Here is a 24,621-nt window from a genome sequence, read left to right as displayed (position 1 = left end):
CAATTATCACATATTTCTTTACCTTTGAGGGAAATTTCAGTTTTCATTGACCAATTATACCTTAAATATCACTACTTGGGGCATTCTCTTTCTCATACACACAAACACATTTTCTTATCCCCTTTCTTTCTTCCTTTCTGCATTCAGGATCTTTTTCAGTTACCCCCAAGAAAAGCCACCTTTCTCTTTCTCATTTCCTCGGTCCTTTTTGGTTGTATTTCTATGTGTAGTAGCTGACAGGCATTAAAGTAATAATACTTTATTGAAGTATGTATCAAGGAAAAGAAAAACTTTAAGTTGCAGAAGACTAAAACCAGGCACTTGACCTAGGGCCATCAACCTATAAAACCCTTAAAATAATCCAGAAGACTCCCTCATAAAAACACCATCTAACTCTGTAATCGCTCTAATTACATCTGTAATTCCTCAAAAACCATGGTTCAAAATAAAAATCACCGAAGTCAATTTTATTTCCTGCCAGCTTAACCACTTGTTTGGCATTTGATAGTTCTGTTTTTTTCTTTGCTTTCATTTGAAACATAAAATATGTCAACCATATGAAAGCACTCCTCGAAGTAAGGAAGAGCACCTGGTCAAGTAGACTGGCTCCAGAGATTTTGTTGGCTGGCCAACTCAGGTAGCCATCAGCATCTATTGTACTGTTCTAGGGATAAAATTGTGTTTCCTTCCTATCACTCACTGAACAAACAAATAAAGATGTAATTGTGCATCAAAGAAAAAAAAGGTGCATAATTTGGAGCAAGCCTTTAAGAAATATAAACACTCTGAGCAAGGCAGAGATGCTCTTACGTCTTTTGTTTCTGTATCATTTAGTGCCATTTCCTTTCTAATTTTTAACAGATGACAAACATTCCTTAACTAGGATTACCCTACCCTTTGGTCCACATGGATTTTAATTGCCCTGAATTTTTCATGGCATCCAGAGCTTGTCCAAGATTCAATGATAATCCCCTAACCAGATCCATCGAGAGTTAAAATCTTAGTGCCTCTTCTGCTACTAGGTTTAACCGTGATTTCTTTTATTACTACGCACTCTGAGCAAGGCAGAGATACTCTTGCCATGTTAATGCCCAAAGCTTCTGTCTCTTTCAATGAGGAGGAAGCTAGATTTCTATTTCTCTGTGGCTTGGCAAAAATTGGGGAGGGATTTTTAAACGAAATCTCCGTATATCAGAATTGTGACTCCCCTTAAATGTTCTTTCCGCACAGGGATTTTCTTGACAGCTAACTCCTAATTTTAATTTGTTTTCTCTTTTGGTAGAGAAATTCTCCAGCTTTTCCAATTGATCTTTATGCATTGCATTGCCTTGATAAATATTAAAAATTCCTTAACGTGTGTGTGTGTGTTGTGTGTGTGTGTGTGGTGTGTGTGTGTGTGGTGTGTGTGTGTGTGGTGTGTGTGTATTTGTGGTGTGTGTGTGTGTGGTGTGTGTGTGGTGTGTGTGTGTGTGGTGTGTGTGTGGTGTGTGTGTGTGGTGTGTGTGGTGTGTGTGTGTGGTGTGTGGTGTGTGTGTGGTGTGTGTGTGTGGTGTGTGGTGTGTGTGTGTGGTGTGTGTGTGTGGTGTGTGTGTGTGGTGTGTGTGTGTGGTGTGTGTGTGGTGTGTGTGTGTGTGTGGTGTGTGTGGTGTGTGTGTGTGGTGTGTGTGTGTGGTGTGTGTGTGTGGTGTGTGTGTGGTGCGTGTGTGTGGTGTGTGTGTGGTGCATGTGTGTGGTGTGTGTGGTGTGTGTGTGGTCTGTGTGTGGGGTGTGTGTGTGTGTGGTGTGTGTGTGTGGTGTATGTGTGGTGTGTGTGTGTGTGTGGTGTGTGTGGTGTGTGTGTGTGTGTGGTGTGTGTGTGTGGTGTGTGTGGTGTGGTGTGTGTGGTGTATGTGTGGTGTGTGTGTGTGTGGTGTGTGTGGTGTGTGTGTGTGTGTGGTGTGTGTGTGTGTGTGTATGTTTCTCATCTACCAGTTTTGTCAGACCTCTCAGTCTTCAAGTAACCATAGCCCTTTTCTCCATAACACTCTGAAAAGCATTTAAACAAAAGGCACTCTAGTTTTGCTTCTTGTTCTCTTAAAAATATATTTACATGGCCCTAAAAACAAGGATGCAAAATGATTGATGTGTACCTTGTTTATGAAGAAGGGAGTTTGATGGAAATCTCAAGCTGAGATCCCCTAAAGAATCAGCTGTCCTCATAATTCACATTTTCTTTCTCTAGTACTGACAGCAGAATTCTTGGCAAAAGGTCCTGCTGAGCAGCCCTGTTCAAACAATCCCTGCAGCAGGACCCTCATGCTAGAGGCCTGTCCAGGCTTCCAGAGCTCTACCACGAAGATAGCATCTAGCTTTCAACTACTCCCATCCTGCTAATTTCTCTTCTGTGGGCAATTTCCTTGAAACAATGTATGGTTTAGAGGTGAGTTCCCCAGGCCTCCCACAGAGGGAGATGACCTCCATACCACACACCCTGCTTAGATTATTACAGGAGGCTAACTGTTTGCAGGGGCATTCATTAAAATTCCCGGACATAGCTACTAATACTTAGGAGGCAGAGGTGGAGGATCGCATGAGCCCAGAAGTTCAAGGTTACAGTGAGTTATGATTGCGCCACTGCACTCCAGCCTGGGTGACAGAGCAATATCCTACCTCTTAAAAATTAAAGAAAAAACAAGAAAAAAAAACCCAAAACATTAAGAAAAAACTTTGTCAAAGGGACTTCCTCCCAAGAAACTCCCTGCCTGTGCAGCCTGGGTGGCCACATTTTTGAGGGCCCTCAAGTACTTGTAGGGGCCTTTTTGCAGACAGCCAGACTTACACGAGCTTAGTACATGGTGGACCCACTTGCCCCCTTTGAACCAGTTCAATAACTGACTATGATCTCTACTTCCTTGTCCCACATGGGACCCTGGTTGGTCCTGGTGCTCAAAATGCCGTGGTCCTACAGTGACCCTGTGGGCCAACTGCATTCCTCACTACCTTATGGTTTTACAACAATAATTTGGAACTTCCACAAACTAGATGCATATTTCATGCCTTGAAATACCTTTTAAACTCTTTTTTAAACTATAGTTTTAAAAAAAGCATACATGCTAGGCCGGGTGCAGTGGCTCACAGCTATCATCCCGGCACTTTGGGAGGCCGAGTGGGGCAGATCACCTGAGGTCAGGAATTCAAGACCAGCCTGGCCAACGTGGAGAAACGCCATCTCTACTAAAAATACAAAAAAAAAAATTAGTCAGGCGTTATGGCAGTTGCCTGTAATTTCAGCTACTATGGAGGCTGAGGCAAGAGAATTGCTTAAACCCCGAAGTCAGAGCTTGCAGTGAGCCGAGATTGCGCTATTTTACTCCAGACTGGGTGACAGAGCGGGACTCTGTCTAAAAAAAAAAAAAAAGCACATATGCTAATTTGTACTAGATGCCAATTTCTATCTTGAAGAGACCACCAAACATTAATTTGGGCTGTGCTATCATGGCTCAATATCATACAGCCTTCAGAATGAAGCCTTTGCTTTCTTTTCTGACCATCTCTGACATGCGTGTGAATATGTCACTGATAAAGAGGTTTGCAGTTCTCTGTGGGTATTTGGATTGCAGGCCTGCACACATCTGCTCATGTAAAATTATACAAGCAACTACATACTAAAGCTCATACATATGTACTATACTCAATTAAACGCCAGGCATTAGCCCAAGGGCATCTGCTTGGCAAATGCTCTAGCCCTGGTTGGCCAACCACCTGTGGCACCATCATAATAACATACTACAGACCATTTTACTTTCTGTTATAAGTTCTAGGCATTTGGGACTAATGTACAGTTATGAAAAAAAAGACTACAAGATATCGTAATGATTCAACTTTGAAACAAAACATTCTTCCTTCCCCTCATTCCAGATTCACAATTTATTTAAATAGCTACAAAGTAAACCAGATGCTGAAGCAGATAATTAAGCTGACAACGATAAACCCTGATTTCAAATGTTGGTATTTATGAAAATTGATCTCATAATGTATAAACAGTATAAATTTAAACTTATAAATTGATATTAATATAATACTGTCATTGTCTATTTTATATATTGGGATCTTGCATAGGATTTTGATGGAAGAATTTTTAAAAGGGTCTGTCAGCCTTTTTAAAAAGTTTGAAAATAACCTCAATAACACAGATTACAGTTCCAATGCTCAGACCCCTTATTCTAACTCTGCATATAAAGGAAGGTGACAGCCGTGATATAAGCTCTCTGAGCACTGGTTTTCTGATATACACAAAAGGGATAATAGTACTTACTCAACTTGCCATGCATGGTTGATATAAAGATTGAATTTTAAAATGCGGTTGAAAGTCAAAGACGTTTTGCACATAAGGGACAAGAGAGAGCAACTTTTAAAAATACCATATTCTAACAAAATCTATGGCATTGCAACCAGAGAACGATTTTTAAAAAGTTCTTGACATAATTCTGTTACACAACCATGGTAAATAAATATACATTGATCTGACCCCACCTCCCAGTTCAAGTGATTCTCCTGTGTCAGCCTCCTGAGTAGCTGGAATTACAGGCGCCTGCCATCACACCCAGCTAATTTTGTATTTTCAGTAGAGACAGGGTGTCACCACATTGGCCAGACTGGTCTCAAACTCTTGGCCTCAGGTTATCTGCCCGCCTCCGCCTACCAAAATGTTGGGGTTACAGGCATGAGCCACTGCACCCAGCCTAAAAAAAATTTTTTGAAGCCTAGAGAAGGTCTCCCAGAAGATAGTAGATTGACTTAGACCCCAAACCACTCAGCACAGCACACAGCTCCCAAGGCCTTGGAGACCCTTCTGAATAGCAAACTATTACCCACCTGGATGTATTATATCAAAAATATCAGTCTTGGTATAATACGTCAGTTGCAGACCCTTAAGATCACTTACTTTAAGAAACAATATAATAAAATGCAAATATCAAATTTCTTATCCTCCTGTTTTTTTAATAAAGGTCCTTCACTTACCTGAAAGACCCCATGAAATGGGAAACCATGATGCTTGGGGTTCAGGCAAAAGCAAGGGCTCTTCAGAGACGTTGCCAATTTCCTGCAACTGGGAGTCACGTTCAAGTCCTACAGAAATGAGCAATGTTATTTTTAGCATCATTTACTTAGAAAGATTCTAGAGGCATACCTGGGTTAGTGAAACCAGAAATGAGCAAATGGAAGATATTAAAACAAAAGTGTCCAGTTATGGTTACCAGGATTTCCCAACTGAAATCCGATTTTATATGAAAACGAGGTAACAAGTTTACAAGACAACCAGCCCAGTGCCTGACCCACAGAAGATGTTCAGTAAATCACTATCGGAACGATTACCTCAGACTCTGAGCTAACAGGGGAGCTGATGCTAGGCACACTTGTGCTGGAAATCCAGCTCCATCTATTACAGGCTATTTCACCATAGATGTCATATCACATTCATGTCTGGTTTCCCCAGCTGCACAAGTTGAGTAAAAATATTGACTAACAATAAAAAGAAATAAAGTACTCATGAATGCAACAACATGGATGAACCTTGGAAACATTATAGTAAGTGAAAAAAGCCAGATACAAAAATAGCAGCATTATATGATTCCATTTATAGGTAATGCCCAGAATAAGCAAATCTACAGAGACAAAGTAGATTCATGGTGGCCAGGGGTTGGAGGTTGGGGGTTGGGAGGAGCTCATGGGAGGGTACAGTATTTTTTCCTGGAGTGACAAATGTGATCTAAAATTAGATTGTGGTGATGGTTGCACAACCCTGCAAATATACTAAAAATCACTGAATTGTACACTAAATTGTGAAACATGCAAGATATAAATTATATCTCAATTAAACTTGTTTTAAAAAATACTGTCTAAAGAACTCCTGTAGGTGGTTCTAAAGATTAAATGAAGGGATGCATGTGACATGCTTAGACAGTGGCTGGTACAGAGTCACCGTCAATAAATGGTAGCTCTGACGATACTGAGAGTTTGGATACTCATCCGCTTCAAATCTCACGCTAAAAACTGATTCCCAGTATTGGAGGTGGGGCCCACTGGAGGTGCCTGGTCATGGGGGTGGATCCTTAATGAACGTCCTCATGCCCTCCTTATGGTAATGAGTGAGTTCTCACTCTATTGGTTAGGGCAAGATCTGATTGTTAGAAAGAGCCTGGCACCACCTCCCTTCTCTCTTGCTCCCTCTCCTGACATGTGACACACTGGCTATACTTCCCCCTGTACCATGGTTGAAAGCTTCCTGAGGTCCTCACCAGAAGCAGATGCCAGCCAGCACCATGCTTCTTGTACAGCCTGCAGAACTGGGAGCCAAATAAACCTCTCTTTATAATTTACCCAGTCTTAAGCATTCCTTTGTAGCAACACAAAACGAACTAATACACTGATGCAAGAACAGGTCAAGTAATACTTAAAATACGTTGTCACAGTGAAAACAGGTAGGTAAAAACTCTCACCCATAAATAGTACTTCATTCAGAAGCCCTCGCCAAACAGAATTTCTAAACATCGTCAAGAAAGCCAATAGTTTCAAAGGCAAGTTATAAATAGCATCAGAAATTGTGGGATGGACGGATTGGTTCCAATGTAATAAAATTTGAGAATAAAACAGAGCACGGCCCAGTCTTCTCTCCTGCTGCATCTCCTTGAAGGGAAAGACAAATGGAGCAAAGTTCCAGGGTGTGCCAGGGATCCGTTCTAATAAAGGTGGAGTTCTCTAAGATCATTATTTTCTTGTTTCTTCCAGGGACTTCAGACTTCCTTCTCAACAGAAAAGGTGGGTGGGAAAATAAATGACAAGGATTTACGAAAAGATAGCCATGAGAACCAGACAGTTCCATTCTCAGGGGAAAAGAATCAAGATTTTTAAATTACCACAGGCCCTGTCTGGGGGTTATTAAGAACGTAAAGCCTCTTAACTGTAATCATCCCTAATTAGCCATCAGCAACTCATGAAATTACTCCTGCTATTGAAGACCCTTAAATTCTTGGCTCTCAGTCAGAAATTACACTGAGATCCACCAGGAAGAAGGCCAACAATTGCAAATTGGAACAGTTAAAATGCCTTTGAATCAGAGGTGCAGTCTTCTTGCTCTTGGCTGCAAAACAGGTCTGCACCAAGTCAGGGGACTTAACTTGGAAGTCAAATGAAGTCTTTGCCGGGTCCCGGATAACCATCAATTAATCAGTAATTATTTACTCAATAGGTGGTATGCTCAGGTCCTCTCCAGTGCTGTGGGAATCCACGGTCTCACTTGTACGATCTAGCTTAGGAGAGTAAGATTACAGGAGATGGACCACGGGGAAAAGGATGGTGTCGTTATCCAGAGCAACACAGGGGAAACAGTGTTCCTTCAGCCCTGAGTACCACCCAAACTAGCACAAGAAGGAGAATCGCTGTAGAGGAATGGTCTGGCATCAGCAAGGTAGATGGGACTTAAATTTGAGCCTTAGCCTAGGCAGATAATAAATGAACAATCTAGGATTGTTGGTAAGTGTGCATAATGTAATTGGAAAGAAATGGGTGTGAGGCCAGCATTCACTTTTCTTAACCAGCTGACCTTTGGCAATTAACCTATCTTTCTTCATCTGTAAAAGGGGGGGGGGGCGGATACTGTTTTTAACTACCTTATAGGGTTTTTATATGAAATATTTATCTAGACTGTATGGCCTGAGTGCTGGGGACACACACACACACACACACACACACACAATCAAGAAATTACAGCCCCGAGGCTGGAGAGCTACATTCTTTAAACAAGCTAAAACATAAATAAATATAAAAATAAAATTGTGGTAAGAGCCATGAAAGAAAGTCCAAGGTGCCCTGGGCAATGATCAGAGAAGATCCCTCTGAGCCAGTGGCCTCTATGTGGGGGCTGGAAGGGTGAGTAGGACTCAGCCTTGTGGAGACGGGCAGGGGAGCATCCCAGGGAGAGGGAGGCTCTTGTGAGGAGTCGGAGGAAGAAGGAAGCAATGTGCCAGGAGAAGGTGGGAAGATCTGACTGTCTCCTAGGCAGTCAAGTCCCCAAAACACAGTAAGTGAATGGTTGAGGTGACAAGAGAAAGAGATGTGTCAAAGACAACTCTCTCCAGATTTCTTGGGGACAGAAGGAGCAAATGGAGCTTTTGTGGTTGACATGGTTTGGTTCTGTGTCCCCACCCAAATCTCATGTCAAATTGTAATCCCCATAATCCCCATATGTCAAGAGAGGGACCAGGTGGGAGGTGACTGGATCAGGGGGCCAATTTCCCCCATGGTATTCTTGTGATAGGGAGTGAGTGCCCATGAGATCTGATGGTTTTAGAAGGTAGTTTTCCCTGCTTTTGCTTGCTCTCTCTCACCTGCCACCATGTAAGATGTGCCTGCTTCCCCTTCCGCCATGACTGTAAGTTTCCTGAGGCCTCCCCAGCCATGCAGAACTGTGAGTCAATTAAATCTCCTTTGTCTGTAAATGACCCAATCACAGGTAGCATCTTTACAGCAGTGTGAAAACAGACTGACACAGTGGTTGTGTCAGGAATGAAAGGGCAATACGGAAGGAAGAAGGTTTGGGAGAGAACAGTTGTCCCCAGAGTGGGGAGACTTCCTGAACAGATCTGATGAGACATTGGCCAGAAAAACATCTGAGATTCTCAGAACCATCTGAAAATAGATTTGCAACCTTACTGCTGATAGTAGCAAAATAAATAAGCAGATATACATTGGAGTTGTATGCTCAAACATTTTTTAACTGATGTAAATTTTTTTTATAATCAGTGCAATAAAAAAAAATTGAAGCCCACAGCTCTATGTTTTTGGACCAACTTCTTATCAGATTTGATGGGTCATAAGCTTATCAAGATACGGCTAATGAGCTTGCACTGGCACTTTCTAGCTCCGCCATTCTTGGCTCTCATTTGAGCTTCCATGATTAGTATTGTGTTAAATTAGCCCTGCTTTTCAAACTGGGGGTCACTACTCTTGAGTCGGTCATGAAATTAATTTCTCGGGTCAGGAACAGCATTTTGTAATGAAGTAAAAAAAGAATGAAAGAGAAGAGAAAAAAAAATACCTGCATTCATCACACATAATAAGGGTAAGTATTTCTTATTGTGGCTCCCACCCAGAAAAGTTTAAAAGTCCTCATTCTGGAAGACCAGAGGGCAGCGGAGGACTAGAACTATGATTGCGGGGAATTAAACCTAGAAGCCGAGGCAAAGCCAAACGTTATCTTGGGCCCTGAAAGGCAACACCAGACCAATATTGATGAGATGGGCAAGAAAGAGCCATTGTAGGCTGTGGAGCAGGGAGGGACCTGTAAAGAGTGAGGGTTCCCAAAAATCCGTCTGGCAAGGGCGCACCGAGTGGGCTGAGCACACGTGCTGTCTGCGTCTGTCTGCCTTTTGAGGTTTGCTTCTGTTGATTTATAACCTTTCTTGACAGTGAACAAAAAAAATCTAACAATCTAGTTTCTGTTAGAACATATGCTCCTTGGGGGATGGAGGCCCCACCTTCTCTCCCCTACACAAAGATCCTACAGGAAGGTTGAACAAGTCACCTGATTTGGTTCAGGCCAAAGTGGCCGTCTGCACACACCAGGAGGAAGCGGCAGCAGGCCCAAGGCTCAGGACAGTGGGGTCAGACACATGGCCAGCAAGATCAAACTAAGGACAGAAAAGGATTCCCTGACCCGAAAGGATGCCACGATGCCTGAACCATTCTGCCGCCCCTTACACACAGGCCCACGTCTGAGTATCTTTCCTGCCCCTTCTCCTCAGGGCCTGACCCGAACTCCTTGAGAACCCTCCTGGAGGAGCCCATCCCACAGAAGACAAGGATCTGCTCAGTCTCTCAAGTAGGGGTTCAGGAAAACCCCACTGCCAGCACCAGTTCAACCTCCTTCCCTCCCTCCTCCTTCCCTCTCACACACTGGAGTGCTGTCCTCTGGAACTCCCACAGCCTAAAGCAACTAGCCAAACAAAAGCACTTGTCCCTGGGGAAAGGAAGTGACTCACTGGCAAGGAATGAGGACCAAGTTAGAAGGAAGCAGCTCCAGACCCCAAATCCAGCACCCAGTCACATTTGGTAAGGACAAGTTCTCAGAACCTGCCTCTTTCCTAGGAAAGCTGCCTCTGAGGGTCCCAACAGGGCAGAATGGGAGCCTCCACTACTCAGCCTTGTCCTGTCTACACCAACATCACCAACGTGCCCTCCTGTGTTGCTGACATGTACGCAAACTCTCCTAACACAACCTTGACCCTCTGTTTGCAGTGGCCCTACTGTCCCCAGTCTGACATGCTAGGTGGTGGTAGGTAAAAACACCAGGATGTTGGCTCCCAACATCAGGGCAGTTCCAAACTACTTTGTTCTTGCATGATTAGAAAAGAGTCAGGAATCAGCTTTTACTGGATTCTCCCACCTGAGAAGGGATGTAGGTCATGCTATACAATCCTCATAGCAAACTGAGGCCACACAGCAGGTCCAGGGTAGTCAGGCATAGGGAACCAGCACCTGGATAAGTAACATGGTTTGGGGAAAGATGATTGGTTGAGTGGACAGGAAAGCTTCTGGAGTCTTAAAAAAAAAAAAACACTAAACTATAACCAAAAAATCAAGGGACTTGTGTATTTGGGGAATGAACAAATCCCATACTGGAGAAAGAGCCCAATGTGAATAACAGGGGACAGGAACAAGGACTCAACAAGGACCTCAGAGCCAACAGGGGAAGAGGACAAGGGGCCAGCATGGAGGTGGAAGTCGAGGAAGGCATTGGGAGGAGGCTGCCCTACACTGCATGGAGGTGGGGGCAGGCCCAGGACAAGGATGTGTAGAGTGTCCCCTACACCCCATCTGAGAAAACTCAGCACATTGGAGAAAGAGCTTTGGCTGGAGAACGCTGCCAAGAAGAATGGTCCAAAACGAAGAGGCTGAAAAAGGAATGCTCTTATTTCTTCAAGGCACCCCCTGATTAAATGGAGATTATCCACAGCAAGCGGGAAGAGCAGAGGGAGGCATAGGCTTTAAATCATCCACATAAACAACATGGTGGGCAGACTTGCCAGCTGACAATGGCAGACACAGGATAGGGTCAAGAAGCTTAAAGAGAAGAGATCATCTCCCTTAACAGATACTAGATGTACCTGTTTACACTTGCCCCTCGCTGGATGGGAAGCTTCTTAAAGGTAGAGGACTCCTTAAGCCTTCTTTACAAATGCCCTTCTATTAGACACGCTGCCGACACAGGGCGGGCATGCAATCGCAGTTGGATGAATAAATGGATGAACGAATGAATGGATGAACAAATGAATGGGTGAAGAACGAACAGCATGAGTTTCTTACGGACTTTTCCCTCTTAGAAAGCAGGGCCCCCATGTGATTGCTCCCTCCTTGCTTTTGCTGATGCTCAGCCAATGTCTACACTGCCCTGGGAAAAGAATGAAGGAGCTGAAGGCACTAACCCACTGCAGATGCGTGCTGCCTCTGTGGAGGTCCCACCCTCCCGAGCCCTCTGGCGGCGGTCATCAATCGTCACAGCCCTTTCAGGAAATCCTGCCCCAGGCCAGAGGTATTCAGGGAAGCTGACCTTGGAGCCCCAGGCCCGGTCACATTTCCAGCTGCTCCCTGCCTGTGAGGACAGCCAGAGGAATGTTCTCCCAACATGTCCTTGGCTCGAAGTCCTTTCTCCTACCACCTCACAGAGGCAGTCCTTTTTGTTCCTGTCATAACCAAACTCAGCTGCAGAACTCATTTCTTCCCATGGAACCCCCACACTGCAGACTGGCTGGCTTGCCCAGAGCAGCGTGAAAACTCACAGAATCTGGATTAGGTCTAAACGATTAAACCTTGAGAAGATCTATTAAAACTCCCTGGCAGCTTTCAAGCAAACACATTACAGGGGGTTTTGGTACTCATTAAGGAAAACACCTTGCTGCTCCATCCTCACCTGGAGAAATTAGGCACTAGCACAGATTAGTTAAGGATTTCAACGCAAATTGGAGGATTTTCATGGTCATTAACATTGGTGGGGTTTATATTTGTTTTCAGTCCTAAAAAACGTTTCCCAGGTAACTAAGGAAAACATTCAAGGGCAGAAATATCAGGCGGGCGAGATATTTAAAATAAATGAGCCATTTGTTCCTGCTTCTGTACAAAGTTGCTTTCTCAATTTCAGATGACATGACACTGCAGATCAAAGCAGGGAAAAACGTTTGGAGGAAGAGTGTTTTCCTTCTCCACATATGACTGGCTTCGGTGCTTGATTTACAGCACTTGACTGACGTGATTAAATGTCTTTGCTTCTGTGCAAGTCTCAGATGCAAAACCAGGGACGGTCACAGAGTATCATTATGATTTGTGCTTGTCTTTCCTCCCTCATAACACAGGACCTCTTCCTCGGAGACCTACTTGTAATATTTCTGCTGTCCAGAAAAGCACCTGGAGCACAGTAGGTATTTCCAATGACAGAAAGTCCTCCCATTCAAACTCAGGTAGGGGGCCTTCTCTTCCATGCGGGATTGTGCTGCATGTCCCCAGTCCAGGGTCCAAACAGCAACTCCATTATTCTGTAGTAACTTCTAATAGTTTCTGAAATTAACATGACATTCTCCATCCCACTCCTAAAGACCACAACACCCAAATAAACAGCTGTGATGAGATGCAGGCCACCCTAACTAGGAATCAAAGACACCTAGACACACTCCAGCCTTCCTCCCCTCTCAGACTCAACCTCTCCCCACCATCTGCTGCCAAGAGCAGCTGATAATCCCTGGGTCATAGTTATCAAAGGAAAAAAGATCAGACTACCATGGCTGAGCTCTGCATGGAGGCTGCAGCTTTTCCGATGTGCTGCCCTTTCTCCAAGACTATGATCCATCTCATTCCAAAAATCAGTATTCTCCAGCTGCCTTGGCCAAAAGCAGGTGGCCAGGGGAGGAAAAGGCAGCTGGGGCTCAGAGCTTCTTCCCTGCTTTCCAATACAAAGCCTCAGTTATGTTACCTAAAAATGGCCTCCTGCCAGTCTGGTGAGCACCCGTGCACATGTGCACATGAGCATACACACACATACACGTGTTGGGGAAGGAAGGTGTAACAAGTGCACTAACACTAAAAGAATAAACACAGCCAGTACCACATTCATTCACAAGGTGAGGATTCAAGGAGTGAGTGGAACACAGCCAACAAGGTATTCTTTTGATTTAAAAAAATCTGTCTATAAAATGTATTTGTTAAGGAAATTTATTTATTAAGGAAAGCTTAAAACTACAGAAAAATATAAGGAGGAAAGCCAAAATCGCTCGTTGTAATTGTAATTGTATTACCTAATAATCCAAGTTACTCATCATTAAACCTTTTGATGTTCTTGTTTAGTTTTTCTATGCGTAATGCTTATATATATCATCTGCATTTTTACATATACTATTTCTACAAAACAGAATCACATAAGCAGTTTTGTATTCTATTTTAACCTTACATCATAAGCATCTCATTAGTAATATTCAAAATCATTTCCAATCACTGCAAAATAGTCTACCCTATGAATACCTGATAACAGATTTAATAATGTTCTCTTATTGTTGGAATATATGATGAACATCTTTGTATAAAATTCCTTATTTGCTACTCTTCTTGTTCCTGAAGATAAATTCCTTAAAAAACGTAATCACTAAGCCAAAAAGTATGACTATTTAAGATCCTTCAGAATGAATTATTTTCAAAAAGAATTGTATCAACCTAGAATCTCACAGGTGGTGGATGAAATGAACACATTTGCCAATAATGCTATGATTATAATCTTTCCTAATTTGATAAATAATTAGTTATGGTAGGGTAACTCTGCCACAAACCACCTCAAAATGTCAATGGCTTAACACAATAAAAGGATTTTTGCTCCAGTCACTATCTGATGCAGGTTGGCAGGAACATTCTATGTCACACAATCATGCAGGTATCCAGGGACCCAGCCTATTTCCAGTGAGTGACCCCACCATTGTCTCGGGCTTGGTCATCTTCACCTGGGTTCTTTCCACCCAGTGAACAACGGGAAAGAGAAAGCATGGAGGACTGAGCCAGCAGCTTCACCAAGGTAGCTTAAATCACTGCCACTCCTATTCCATTACCCAGCTTAGTCATATGCCAATATACCTAACTGCAAAGGAGTCTGGGAAACACAGTCTACCCCAATCCCAGAGGAAATCTTCTGGTAAACAACTAGCCAGTGTTTGTCACAATAGGACAAAAAAAGTGGTAAGTCATTTTAACATGTACTTCTTCAATTATTGGTAAAGTTCGAGTAGATATTCATTTTTACTAGTCATGTACACTGTCTCTTCCGCGAATTTTTTACAACCTCATTTGCCCATTTTGCTGTAAGGCTCATAATGTTTTGAAAGGATTTTTAAGATCTCTTTCTTCATGAAGGTTGGAAGCCCTTATTTTATCAAGTTAGGAGCCTATTTTCATTTCCTTTTCATCTTTTAGTTTATTTGTAATTATTAAGTAAATACATTTTTATTTAACGTCTTTAAATCTATCAATTATTTCCATTGTGATTTTCTGCTAGACATCTTATCACAAGCACACATACACAAAAAAAGACAAGCACAAATCATAATGATATGCTGTAACCATCCCTGGTTCTGCATCTGAGACATGCACAGACACAAAGACATTTAACCAGGTTAACCAAGTGCTATAAATCAAGCAATGAAGCCGGTCATATCTGGGGAAGAAAAGCACCCTCACTCCAAAAGCTTTCCCCACTTTGATCTGCAGTATCACGTCATCTGAAATTGAAAAAGCAACTTTGTACAGCCTTCTAATCGAACTCCGCAGCATCATTATTTTTGTCATCATGATTCAAAGATGAATAAATTGAGAGGGCCGGGCATGGTGGCTCAAGCCTGTAATCCCAGCACTTTGGGAGGCCGAGGTGGGTGGATTGCGAGGTCAAGAGATCGAGACCATCCTGTTCAACATGGTGAAACCCCGTCTCTACTAAAAATACAAAAAATTAGCTGGGCATGGTGGCGCGTGCCTGTAATCCCAGCTACTCAGGAGGCTGAGGCAGAAGAATTGCCTGAACCCAGGAGGCGGAGGTTGCAGTGAGCCGAGATCGCATCATTGCACTCCAGCCTGGGTAACAAGAGCGAAACTCCGTCTCAAAAAAAAAAAAACAAAAAAAACAAAAAACTGAGAGGTAAAGAAACCACGTAACTGGTACAAGGTATCACAGCTAATTAGAGGCAAAGCTAGGACTAAAGATTTTTAAAATTAACATATATTAAGTAAATAATATGTGATAGGCTGAGCCGAATGCTTTTTAAACATTAATTCTTAAAACAACCTATGAAGCAAGTGCTATTTCTATCACCATTTTACAGAGAAGGAAACTGAGGCTGCAAGCATGGAAACAATATGCCTGCTCAGAGTCACACAGGCAGGAAGTGGCAGCAGCATGACTTGAATGCAAGCTCGCCTGATTGTTGGAGTCACGGCTTGTCTTAGCGCTAAATTAAACTGCCTCTCAGGGCCGGGCACAGTGGCTCATGCCTGTAATTCCCAGCACTTCGGGAGGCCAAGGTGTGAGAATCACTTGAGCTCAAGAGTTTCACACCAGCCTGGACAACATGGCAAAACCCCGTCTCTACAAAAAATAAAAAAATTAGCCAGGGGTGGTAGGTAGCACATGTTCTGTAGTCCTAGCTACTCAGGAGGCTAAGGTGGGAGGATCGATTGAGCCCAGGAGTTCGAGGCTGCAATGAACCGAGATCGTGCCACTGCACTCAAGCCTGGGCAAGAGAGAAAGACTCTGTTTCAAAAAAATCAAAATAAACTGTCTCTTGAGTCTCCTGCCACACTGCACCAAATGTACCTTTTCAGGAGAGTTGCTTGTGTTCACATTTACCTGGTGTACAGCACGCAGGCGGCAGCCTGGGCCCCGGTCAGGCAAGATGTGGGGTGTGAGGTTGTGCTCTGCCCCATTGATTCTGGGACAGTTCTGCCCTTGAATCCAGGATATTTTCTCAGTGCCCCATGCATCTGCCCATCCAGAACACATCCCAACTCAGTGTGCCTCGGCCACCATAAATCAGCCAACCACACACCCTGCCCTTGGTGCTTCTTAGTATCAAGGGAAAGGAGTTGCCTCACCCTGCTCTGCTCCTGAGGTTTCCACATCGACGTTTGCATTACGTCATTATTTTTTTAAGCGACAGAAATCTAGTCAATGATTTTCAGCAATCACCGCTGTGCCATGTATGCTGAAAAACCCTGTCTATCCTTATAGAAGGAGGGAGAAACCTAGCAAATTAGTCTGATTTCCTTGACACAATTCTGTGATGGGCCAGTATTGAGGAACACTGAAATCAGATGTTGTGATTAAAAGATTATGACAATGTGAAAAAGTCAGTCATCACATAAATTAGAGAATGTTTTCAAGAAAATCAAGAGAGGCACACCCTTGGGGTCCAGGGTCATCCAGAGGTCAAGAAGGACATTAAAGGTATTTGGGTTTAGAAAGAACAGGCTGTCGCTATCCCCTTTTTCTTGAACTCTCATCAATGGCTATGATGCCCTGCTCTCTTCCTGTCTCTTGTCTCTTCTTAACTAGGACTTCCCTGTGACTCAAACCAGAACTAGAAAAATGTCAACTATAACCAACCCTCACTATCAAATCGTGTACTCTGGAGAAATACTCTTACCCTCTAGCCTTTTTATTATTTCATGCTAAGGTCTCAAAAACCCAGCACCTCAAGACCTGCACTCTCCTTCAAGCTGCTTTCCTGTACTTCGACTTTCCTCCTGCTGATGATGGACCAAGGTGAATAAAAGGACCTGTCACCAGCTCACGCCACACCCTCCTTCTTCAGAAGTGGCATCACCATCCTTCCAGGGAATGAAGCCCAAAGCTTGCCTGGGCCTCTGGGACACCTTCTCCTGTGTGCCTTGGGCTCGCTCTCTTGCCAACTCTCAATTCTTCCTTTGTACTATCTTAGATAGCTTCTTTCTTCTCCATGCCATCTTCTACCAGCCTCGTCTAAACCATCATCCAGATAACTGCAGTCAATGTTCTCCAATTTCCCTACGCGCCTTTGTCAAAAGTCAGATGGGTATATTTCCAGATTGTCTAGAGTATTCCACTAATTGGTGTGCCTTTTCCTCACCAATACAACACTATCTTGATTAGCATAGCTGTGTACGTCTTAAAACCAGAAACACCCATTCCCCTTCCTTTATTCTTCTTTTTCAAATTTGTTTTCAAAAGTTTGATTATAATATGTCTTCGTATAACTTTCTTTCTATTTGCTCAAGTTCTTGAATCTCTAAGTTTGGGTCTTATGCTCAATTTGGGAAGTTTCCGGTCAGTATTCCACTAAGCAGTTTTTCATCCCACTTTCTTTTTCTTCCTCCTTTGTCTTCAAAGACAAAAATGTTAGCTCTTTCGTTATAGTCTATTTTTTTTTTTTTTTTGAGATTGAATCTCACTCTGTCACCCAGGCTGGGGTGCACTGGCACGATCTTGGCTCACTGCAACCTCTGCCTCATGAGTTCAAGTGATTCTCCTGCCTTAGCCTCCCAAGTAGCTAGGATGACAGGCATGTGCCACCACACCTGACTAATTTTTGTATTTTTAGTAGAGACAGGGATTTGGCCAGGCTGATCTCAAAATCCTGATCTCAAGTGATTCACCCACCTCAGCCTCCCAAAGGGCTGGGATTACATGTTATAGTCTTACAGGTCCCTGAGACTCTTGCCTTCCTTCCTTCCTTCCTTCCTTCCTTCCTTCCTTCCTTCCTTCCTTCCTTCCTTCCTTCCTTCCTTTCTTCCTTCCTTCCTTCCCTCCCTCCCTCCCTCCCTCCCTCTTTCTTTCTCTCTCTCTCTCCTTCCTTCCTTCCTTCTTTCCTAGTCTATTTTTATCTCTGTTGCTCAAGTTGGGTTATTTCCATCATTACATCTTCCAATCCATTGATTCTTTCCTGTCATCTCCATTCTGCTGTTCTGCTGTTTAGCCCATCAGTGAAGCTTTATTTTTGTGATTATATTTTTCAATTCTAAAATTTCCATTTGGGATTAAAGACTTAAATGTAAAGCTAGAAACTGTAAAGTTACTAGAAGAAAACATAGAAGAAGTACTACGAGATGCTGTAGTGTCTGTAATGCTTTGTCTTTAACCCCAAAAGTGCAGGCAAAAATAGACAAATGGGATTACATGAAATGAAAAAGCTTCTGCACAGCAAAAGAAACAGCAAATAGTGTGAAGAGACAATCCACAGAATGGGAGAAAATATTTGAAAGCCAAACATTTGATAGGGGGTTAATGTCCAAAATATATAAGGAACTCAAACAACTCAACAAGAAAATAAAAAACTCAATTAAAAAATGGACAGCGGACCTGAATAGACATTTCTCAAACATATGCAAATTGCCCACAGGTATATCAAAAGATCCTCAACATCACTAACCTTTAGGGAAATGCAAATTAAAATTACAACGAGATATATCACACCTGTCAGAATGACTATTGTCAAAAGGACAAAATAAATCAAGTGTTGTTGAGTATGTAGAGAAAAAGCAAATCTTGTGTACTAATGGTGGAAATGTAAAGAAGTACAGCCATTATAGAAAATTGTATAAAGCCTCCTCGAAAATCTAAAAATAGAATTACCATATGATCTAGCAATCCCACCACTGGGTATTTACCCAAAATGTTTGCAATCGGTTTGACAAGAGAGATCTGCACTCCCATGATCAATGAAGCACTACGTACAATAGCCAAGTTATGGAATCAATCTATGTATACAGCAACAGATGAACATGGTATACCATGCATAGGATGGGACATTATCCAACCTTAAAAAGGAAGAAAATCCTACATGCCACAACACGTACAAATCTAGAGGCCTTCACACTAAATGAAATAAGCCAGGCACAGAAAGACAAACACCACATGTTTTTACTTATATGTGGAATCTAAAACAATCAAACTCACAGAAGCAGAGAGTTGAATGGTGGTTACAGAGGTTGGAGGGTGGGGAGAATGGTGAGGTTATGGTCAAAGGATAGACTCAGACAGGAGGAATAAGCCTTCTTTGAGATCTGTTGCATAGTGCAGTGAAAATAGTTAATGACAGTATTTTGTACACTTCAAACCCTGCTAAGAGTAAATTTTAGAAGTTCTCCCTAGAAAAAATGATAACATTTGAGGTGAGGAATGTGTTGGGTTGATTTCATTATTCCACATTGCATTCATAAATCATAGCATCACTTTGTACCCCATAAATACATACAACTGTAAACTGGCAATCTACAATAAAATGTAGATTCTTTAAAAAATAAAAGAGAATTTCCATTTGGTTCTTCTATTTCCTTGCTGAGATTTCTCATTTATATTTTCTTTATTTGCCTCAGGTGTGTTAATTGCTCCTTGAGGCATTTTTATAATGGCCACTTTAAAGTCTTTGTGACACAATTCCCTCATCTCTGTCAGTCAATTCAGTGCCAGCATCAATTGTCTTTTTTATTCAGTGTGAGATCTTCCTGGTTCTCAGTGCGATGAATGATTATCTATTGAAACCTGGACATTTTAGGTATTATGATAGGAGGCTCTGGATCTTATTTAAACCTTCCATTTTCCCTGGCTTCTTCTGACACTGCTCCCGCAAGGAAAGGGCAACCCCCTCATTAGAGCCACGTGGGAAGAGAAGGCCAGTTTCTCAGGTTCACTTGGTCTCCAATAACACCCAAGGGGGAAAAGGGAGTTGTCATTGCTTCTGAGCAGAGGTGGGAGTTCCAGCTCCCAACCAGGTCCCCACTGACATGTCCCAGGCTTGGAGGGGCAGGAGAGCTTCCTGTAGCCTCTGCTGGTACCACAGCAGGGAGGCTCAGAGGAATGCATGGCTCCATTACTGCTGGGTAATGGTGGTAAGAGTCCTAACTGTCCACTAGGCCTCCTCTGACCACCCCAATAAGAATGAAGAACTAGTGTCGTGGACATGGAAATGGATTGCTGGATGTCAAACAACAAGTTAGTGACAAAGTCGGGGCTCAACGCCCATGCCCTTGGCTGCAAGACCATTTGCTTCTAAACCAGAGTTCCCAACAAACAGGAAGAATGCCAGCCCCCCTGCCCAACAGAATAATGAAAGATCTCACCAGCCAAAGGACAGCGGCTGCTTCCCTTCACATCCTGCCAGACCCCAAGCCAGAAAGCATATGTGGCTGTGTGCCACCGCCCCCTAAACAACACAAACACACATCTACTTAAGACGGGTCTCCCATCCAACATACACAGCAAAAGCATGTTCCTGAGCCAAGAAGCACAGCATCACCGTCACCTTCAGGGCTGGTGGTCTTCCGTCTGGAGAGGTTCTGGCTTTCCTACTGTTGGACTCTCTGAAATCAAGATACACCCAGGAGCTGTAGAACTCAGAGCAGCCAGCAGGCCCAGCGCCCCCCTCCTGACTGGAGAGCTGGGTCTGCACCCAGCTGGAGACGGCTTCTTCGGACCTGGGGCCTCCCGTCTGACCCTGGCCGGCCAGCCACGGTCTCAGCACAGCACTGCTTATTCTCCAGTAAAGGAAAGCTGGTGACCCGGGAGGGGAAACTCTGCTTTCTAACAGCCTTTGTTTTTGTTTCCATTTAAAAAGGTTAGTGACTTTATTGCATGTGGAAAGAACCAAAGTAACAATTTCAAAGAGGCTCAGCATGTTTTGGATCTGACCAAATAGAACTTTCGAGTGGGGAGGAAGGGAAGGGGAAAAGAGAGAGCAAAAGTTTATCCCACATTCACTGGGTGCCAGACACAAGCCTTGGTGCTTCATCTATGCTCTCGCCTGCCTTTTACAATAAAAAAAATTCCAGCTAGAATCAAGTTCCAAACTCCAGCTAACAGGCTGCTGGGAATCAGGCAGAGCTGCTAGACTCCAGGATAGCATACAATAATAAACCAGTTTAGGCCATATCATTTTTTCTTTTCTTCTCTTTTTTCTTTTTCTCTCCTCTCCCTTCCCTTCCTTTTCCCTTCTCCTTTCCCTTCCCTTTCTCTTCTATTTCTTTTCTTTTCTTTCTGGGTGGGTCTCACTCTGTTACCCAGGCTGGATGGCAGTGGCATGAACATGGCTCATTGCAGCCTCAAAACTCCTGGGCTCAAGCAATCCTCCTACTTTAGCCTCCCATACATGTAGCTGGGGCCAGAGGTGCATACCACCATGTCTGGCTAATAGTTTGATGTTTTGTAGAGATGGGGTTTCACTTTGTCGTCCAGGCTGGTCTGGAACTCCTGGGCTCAAGCAATCTTCCCGTCCTAGCCTCCCCAAGTGCTGGGATTACAGGCATGAGCCACCACACCTGGCCAGGGTGTACAATTAAAATCATGAAATAGAATGACAGTAACAATATTAATAAGGTCATTGGGTACTACGATTTTGAAATAATGTAATTAAAAATTTTTCATTCTCTAGAATAACTACCTAAACCATTTAAAATTGTATTAAAGTAACTAGGTTGGTACCATTCAAGCTCATAAATACCCCCATTTTTGATAGAACTTGTGAATTAACCTTTTTTCTTATGAGCACTGGATCTCTACGAATAATTTTGTTGACTATTAGGATATTTTAGCATTCACTCTTCCTATAATTGAAACAATTTTCAAATATTATAGTCAACTAGACCAGGGATCCACAAACTCTGGCCCAAAGGTTAAACCTGACTCTCTGCCTATTTTTTCCACGTTTTCAAATGGCTGGATAAAAATCAAGAGAAGAATATTTTATGGCATATAAAAATTACATGAAATTCAACTTGCAGTGCCCATAAATAAGTTTTACTGGAACATAGTCCTGCCCATTCATTCATCTATTGTCTATGGCTTATCTCATGCTCAAAAGGCAAAGCTGATCAGTTACAACAAAGACCACACAGCCTGCAAAGTCAAAATATTAATGTTTTGCCCCTTTCCAAGAAAATGCGCTGACCCCCAATCTAGACAACCTGTCAGATGGTGGTGCTGGTATCAGTCTAAAAACACATCAAAATCATGATGAGAACAGCAACAACCGCCACACCAGCCTGGCGACCGAGAAAGCCAAAACAGCCTCACAAGATACCAAGCGGCTAATTTATGAGTGAGCCCACTGTGCAACCACGTGAGAAGCAAAAGCAAAGCAAAGCAAAGCAACGCTATGTGTTTAGAGACTGGATCAAGTAAACACACACTCTACATTTATTCTGTAGAGGGAAAAGCCTGAATTATGAGATCTGAATTCTGCGAGGTCTCTAAGAACGTAGCCCTCCCATAAAACACAACAGGTTTCTACTTCCTTTCTCCCTCTCTCCTCTCCCTCAACACAGTTTCTTCCCGTTAGGAGGCAGAACCCACCCCAAGTCTTTCTGAATTCCCATCAATCTGAATCTGATGCCCATCTGGGTCCCCCAACCTCTCTACTATGTGTTTATCATAGTGATTTTCTTCTCACCTGCTCCCTGCTAAGGCTGTAAGTATAATACTACTCCCCACCCCCCACTCCTCGAGACAAGAACAGATCTTCATCCATAAGAAGAAAGAAGTTCTAGCACTCATTTTTGCAAGTTGGCCCTTCACTGCATTGTAGGCATGAGCAAACACCTTACCTACGCTCTCTCTAATTCCTACAGCATGTGCAGAGATTGTTAGCCCATTTCACAAGTGAGGAAACTGAAGCTTAAAGAGATTAAGCTGCCCACGACCACACAAGCAGAGTCAGGTCTGGAATTCACACACTTTCCAGCGCATGGCGCTGCCACCTGAAGCACAGCAGGGGCTCAGAAGGCAGTGGATGCCCGAGTGAATGACTGCATAGCAGTGCCCACACAGAACCACTAACACACAGCAGCACAATCACAGAAGCTGCCAAGACCTTCCACTCCTCAGGACCTCTGTGGACACCGAAATAACTTCCCTCTATGGAACTCAAAAAGTCACCACCCAAACAGTACCTCTCACACCCCTTGAGAAGAGTGAGGTATCAAGTTCCTCCAATCTGAACCTCAGGAAAGAACAGTAACTAGTGAGGAAAGAAAGGGCAGGCAGAAAACCAGCACCTGTTCTGTTTCTGGGTCCCTCATCTGGGCCTCCCAGGTGCATTTTCTCTGAAGACCCCATAAGCAACATGGGGCACTCTTATTATAGTTCCTGCTTTTGACCTGGTAATCACATGGCTGGGAAGTTTATTTCCAAAGCAGAACATGAGATCAGAAACACACAACAGCAAAGTGAACATTGATGCCGGTAGGGCCGATGTTTAGATTGGGAAAAAGTAGAACAACCTAGATCCCTGACAGAGGGTGGGGAATGGCTAAGGAAACTGCGATGGAGCAAAATGATGAAAAGCGTCACTGTGCTTTAAAAAATGGGGCCTTGCTTAGGTGAAAAGTGGGAAATGTTTACACAAAATCATATTAGTTGAAAAGACAAATCTGCATGTGCTAAATTAAAACATACACCTATATCAAGGAGAAAACAGAGCAGTATCAGCAGTGCCATTATGCATATATATGCTCATGAGAAAGAGGCCAGGAAGACAGAGCATCCTGTGAGAGATTGAGAGCAGGAAGAGACCTTTCGTCACTGAGGTACTCATTAATTCAAACATCACTCTGATGTCTACTCGCTGTGTGAGCATGTGAATGTTCCTTAACCTTTCTGAGCAGCCTCGGTTCTCTAGCTATAGAGTAGAAATAATAGTGTCTACCTCACACAAGTTCTTGAGAGGATTAAATAAAAGAACCCAGGTAAGGCTGGGCACAGTGGCTCATGCCTGTAATCCCAGCACTTTGGGAGGACAAGGCAGATGGATCACAAGATCAGGAGTTCAAAACCAGCTTGGCCAAGATGGTGAAATCCTGTCTCTACTGAAAATACAAAAATTAGCTGGGCATGGTGATGCGCGCCTATAATTCCAGGTGCTCAGAAGGCTGAGGCAGAGAACTGCTTGAACCTGGGAGGGAGAGGTTGCTGTGAGCCAAGATCAGACCACTGCACTCTAGCCTGGGTGATAGAGTGAGAATCAGTGTCAAAAAAACAACAACAACAAAAAAAAAAAAAACAGGTAAATCCCAGTAACTGACATGGAGCTCCATAAATGGCAGCTCCTCCCCGCTTAGCTGACCAGAAGGACCTATGAACTTCAAGCAGAATGAAATGACGGGCCTCAACTAAAACATCACTGAAGTCAAGCAGGCCCTGGGTACCTGTCTGCTCTGGAAAAGACAATACATGGAACTAAAGGCTACAATGTCACTACATGCCCTTGTAATGAGACTTCAAAACTTCAAGACACAGCTCTACCCTCAGGGCTCACCTTACAACCAGCAATAAACTTCTACACAGTCCCCAAGGGGCCTCATGTGCCTGGCTGGATTTGATCCTCCTATCAATCATTAGGTAAGTATAACTATTATTATCCCCCATCAAGAATGAGGCAATGATAGGGCAGAGAAACCAGAACAGAGGGCAGAGTGGGGATTTGCATCCAGGCCAGATGGCCTCCATGGCTCCCGATTTTGCTCTCAAGACAGCTGCATTCTCTAGCCTCAGCTTGGGACTGTCAGGTCACAGCAGAGCTAGCAAGGAGCAGAGCC

General features: G+C 43.4%; 1 protein-coding gene across 1 annotated transcript in view; it reads right to left on the bottom strand.

Annotated features, from left to right (window-relative positions):
- Nucleotides 1–24,621, bottom strand: part of THSD4 (thrombospondin type 1 domain containing 4) — a 672,648-nt gene that overhangs the window by 641,555 nt on the left and 6,472 nt on the right. Inside the window, exon 2 of the mRNA XM_035259084.3 lies at nt 5,002–5,109. Coding sequence (XP_035114975.1) covers nt 5,002–5,030 — 29 coding nt within the window. The 5' untranslated portion in view covers nt 5,031–5,109. The remainder of the gene's footprint in view (nt 1–5,001; nt 5,110–24,621) is intronic.

Source organism: Callithrix jacchus, chromosome 8 (genome assembly GCF_049354715.1).
Source record: "Callithrix jacchus isolate 240 chromosome 8, calJac240_pri, whole genome shotgun sequence".
NCBI lineage: Eukaryota > Metazoa > Chordata > Mammalia > Primates > Cebidae > Callithrix > Callithrix jacchus.
Note: the sequence above shows the minus strand (reverse complement) of the source record. Positions and strands in the feature narration are given on the sequence as shown.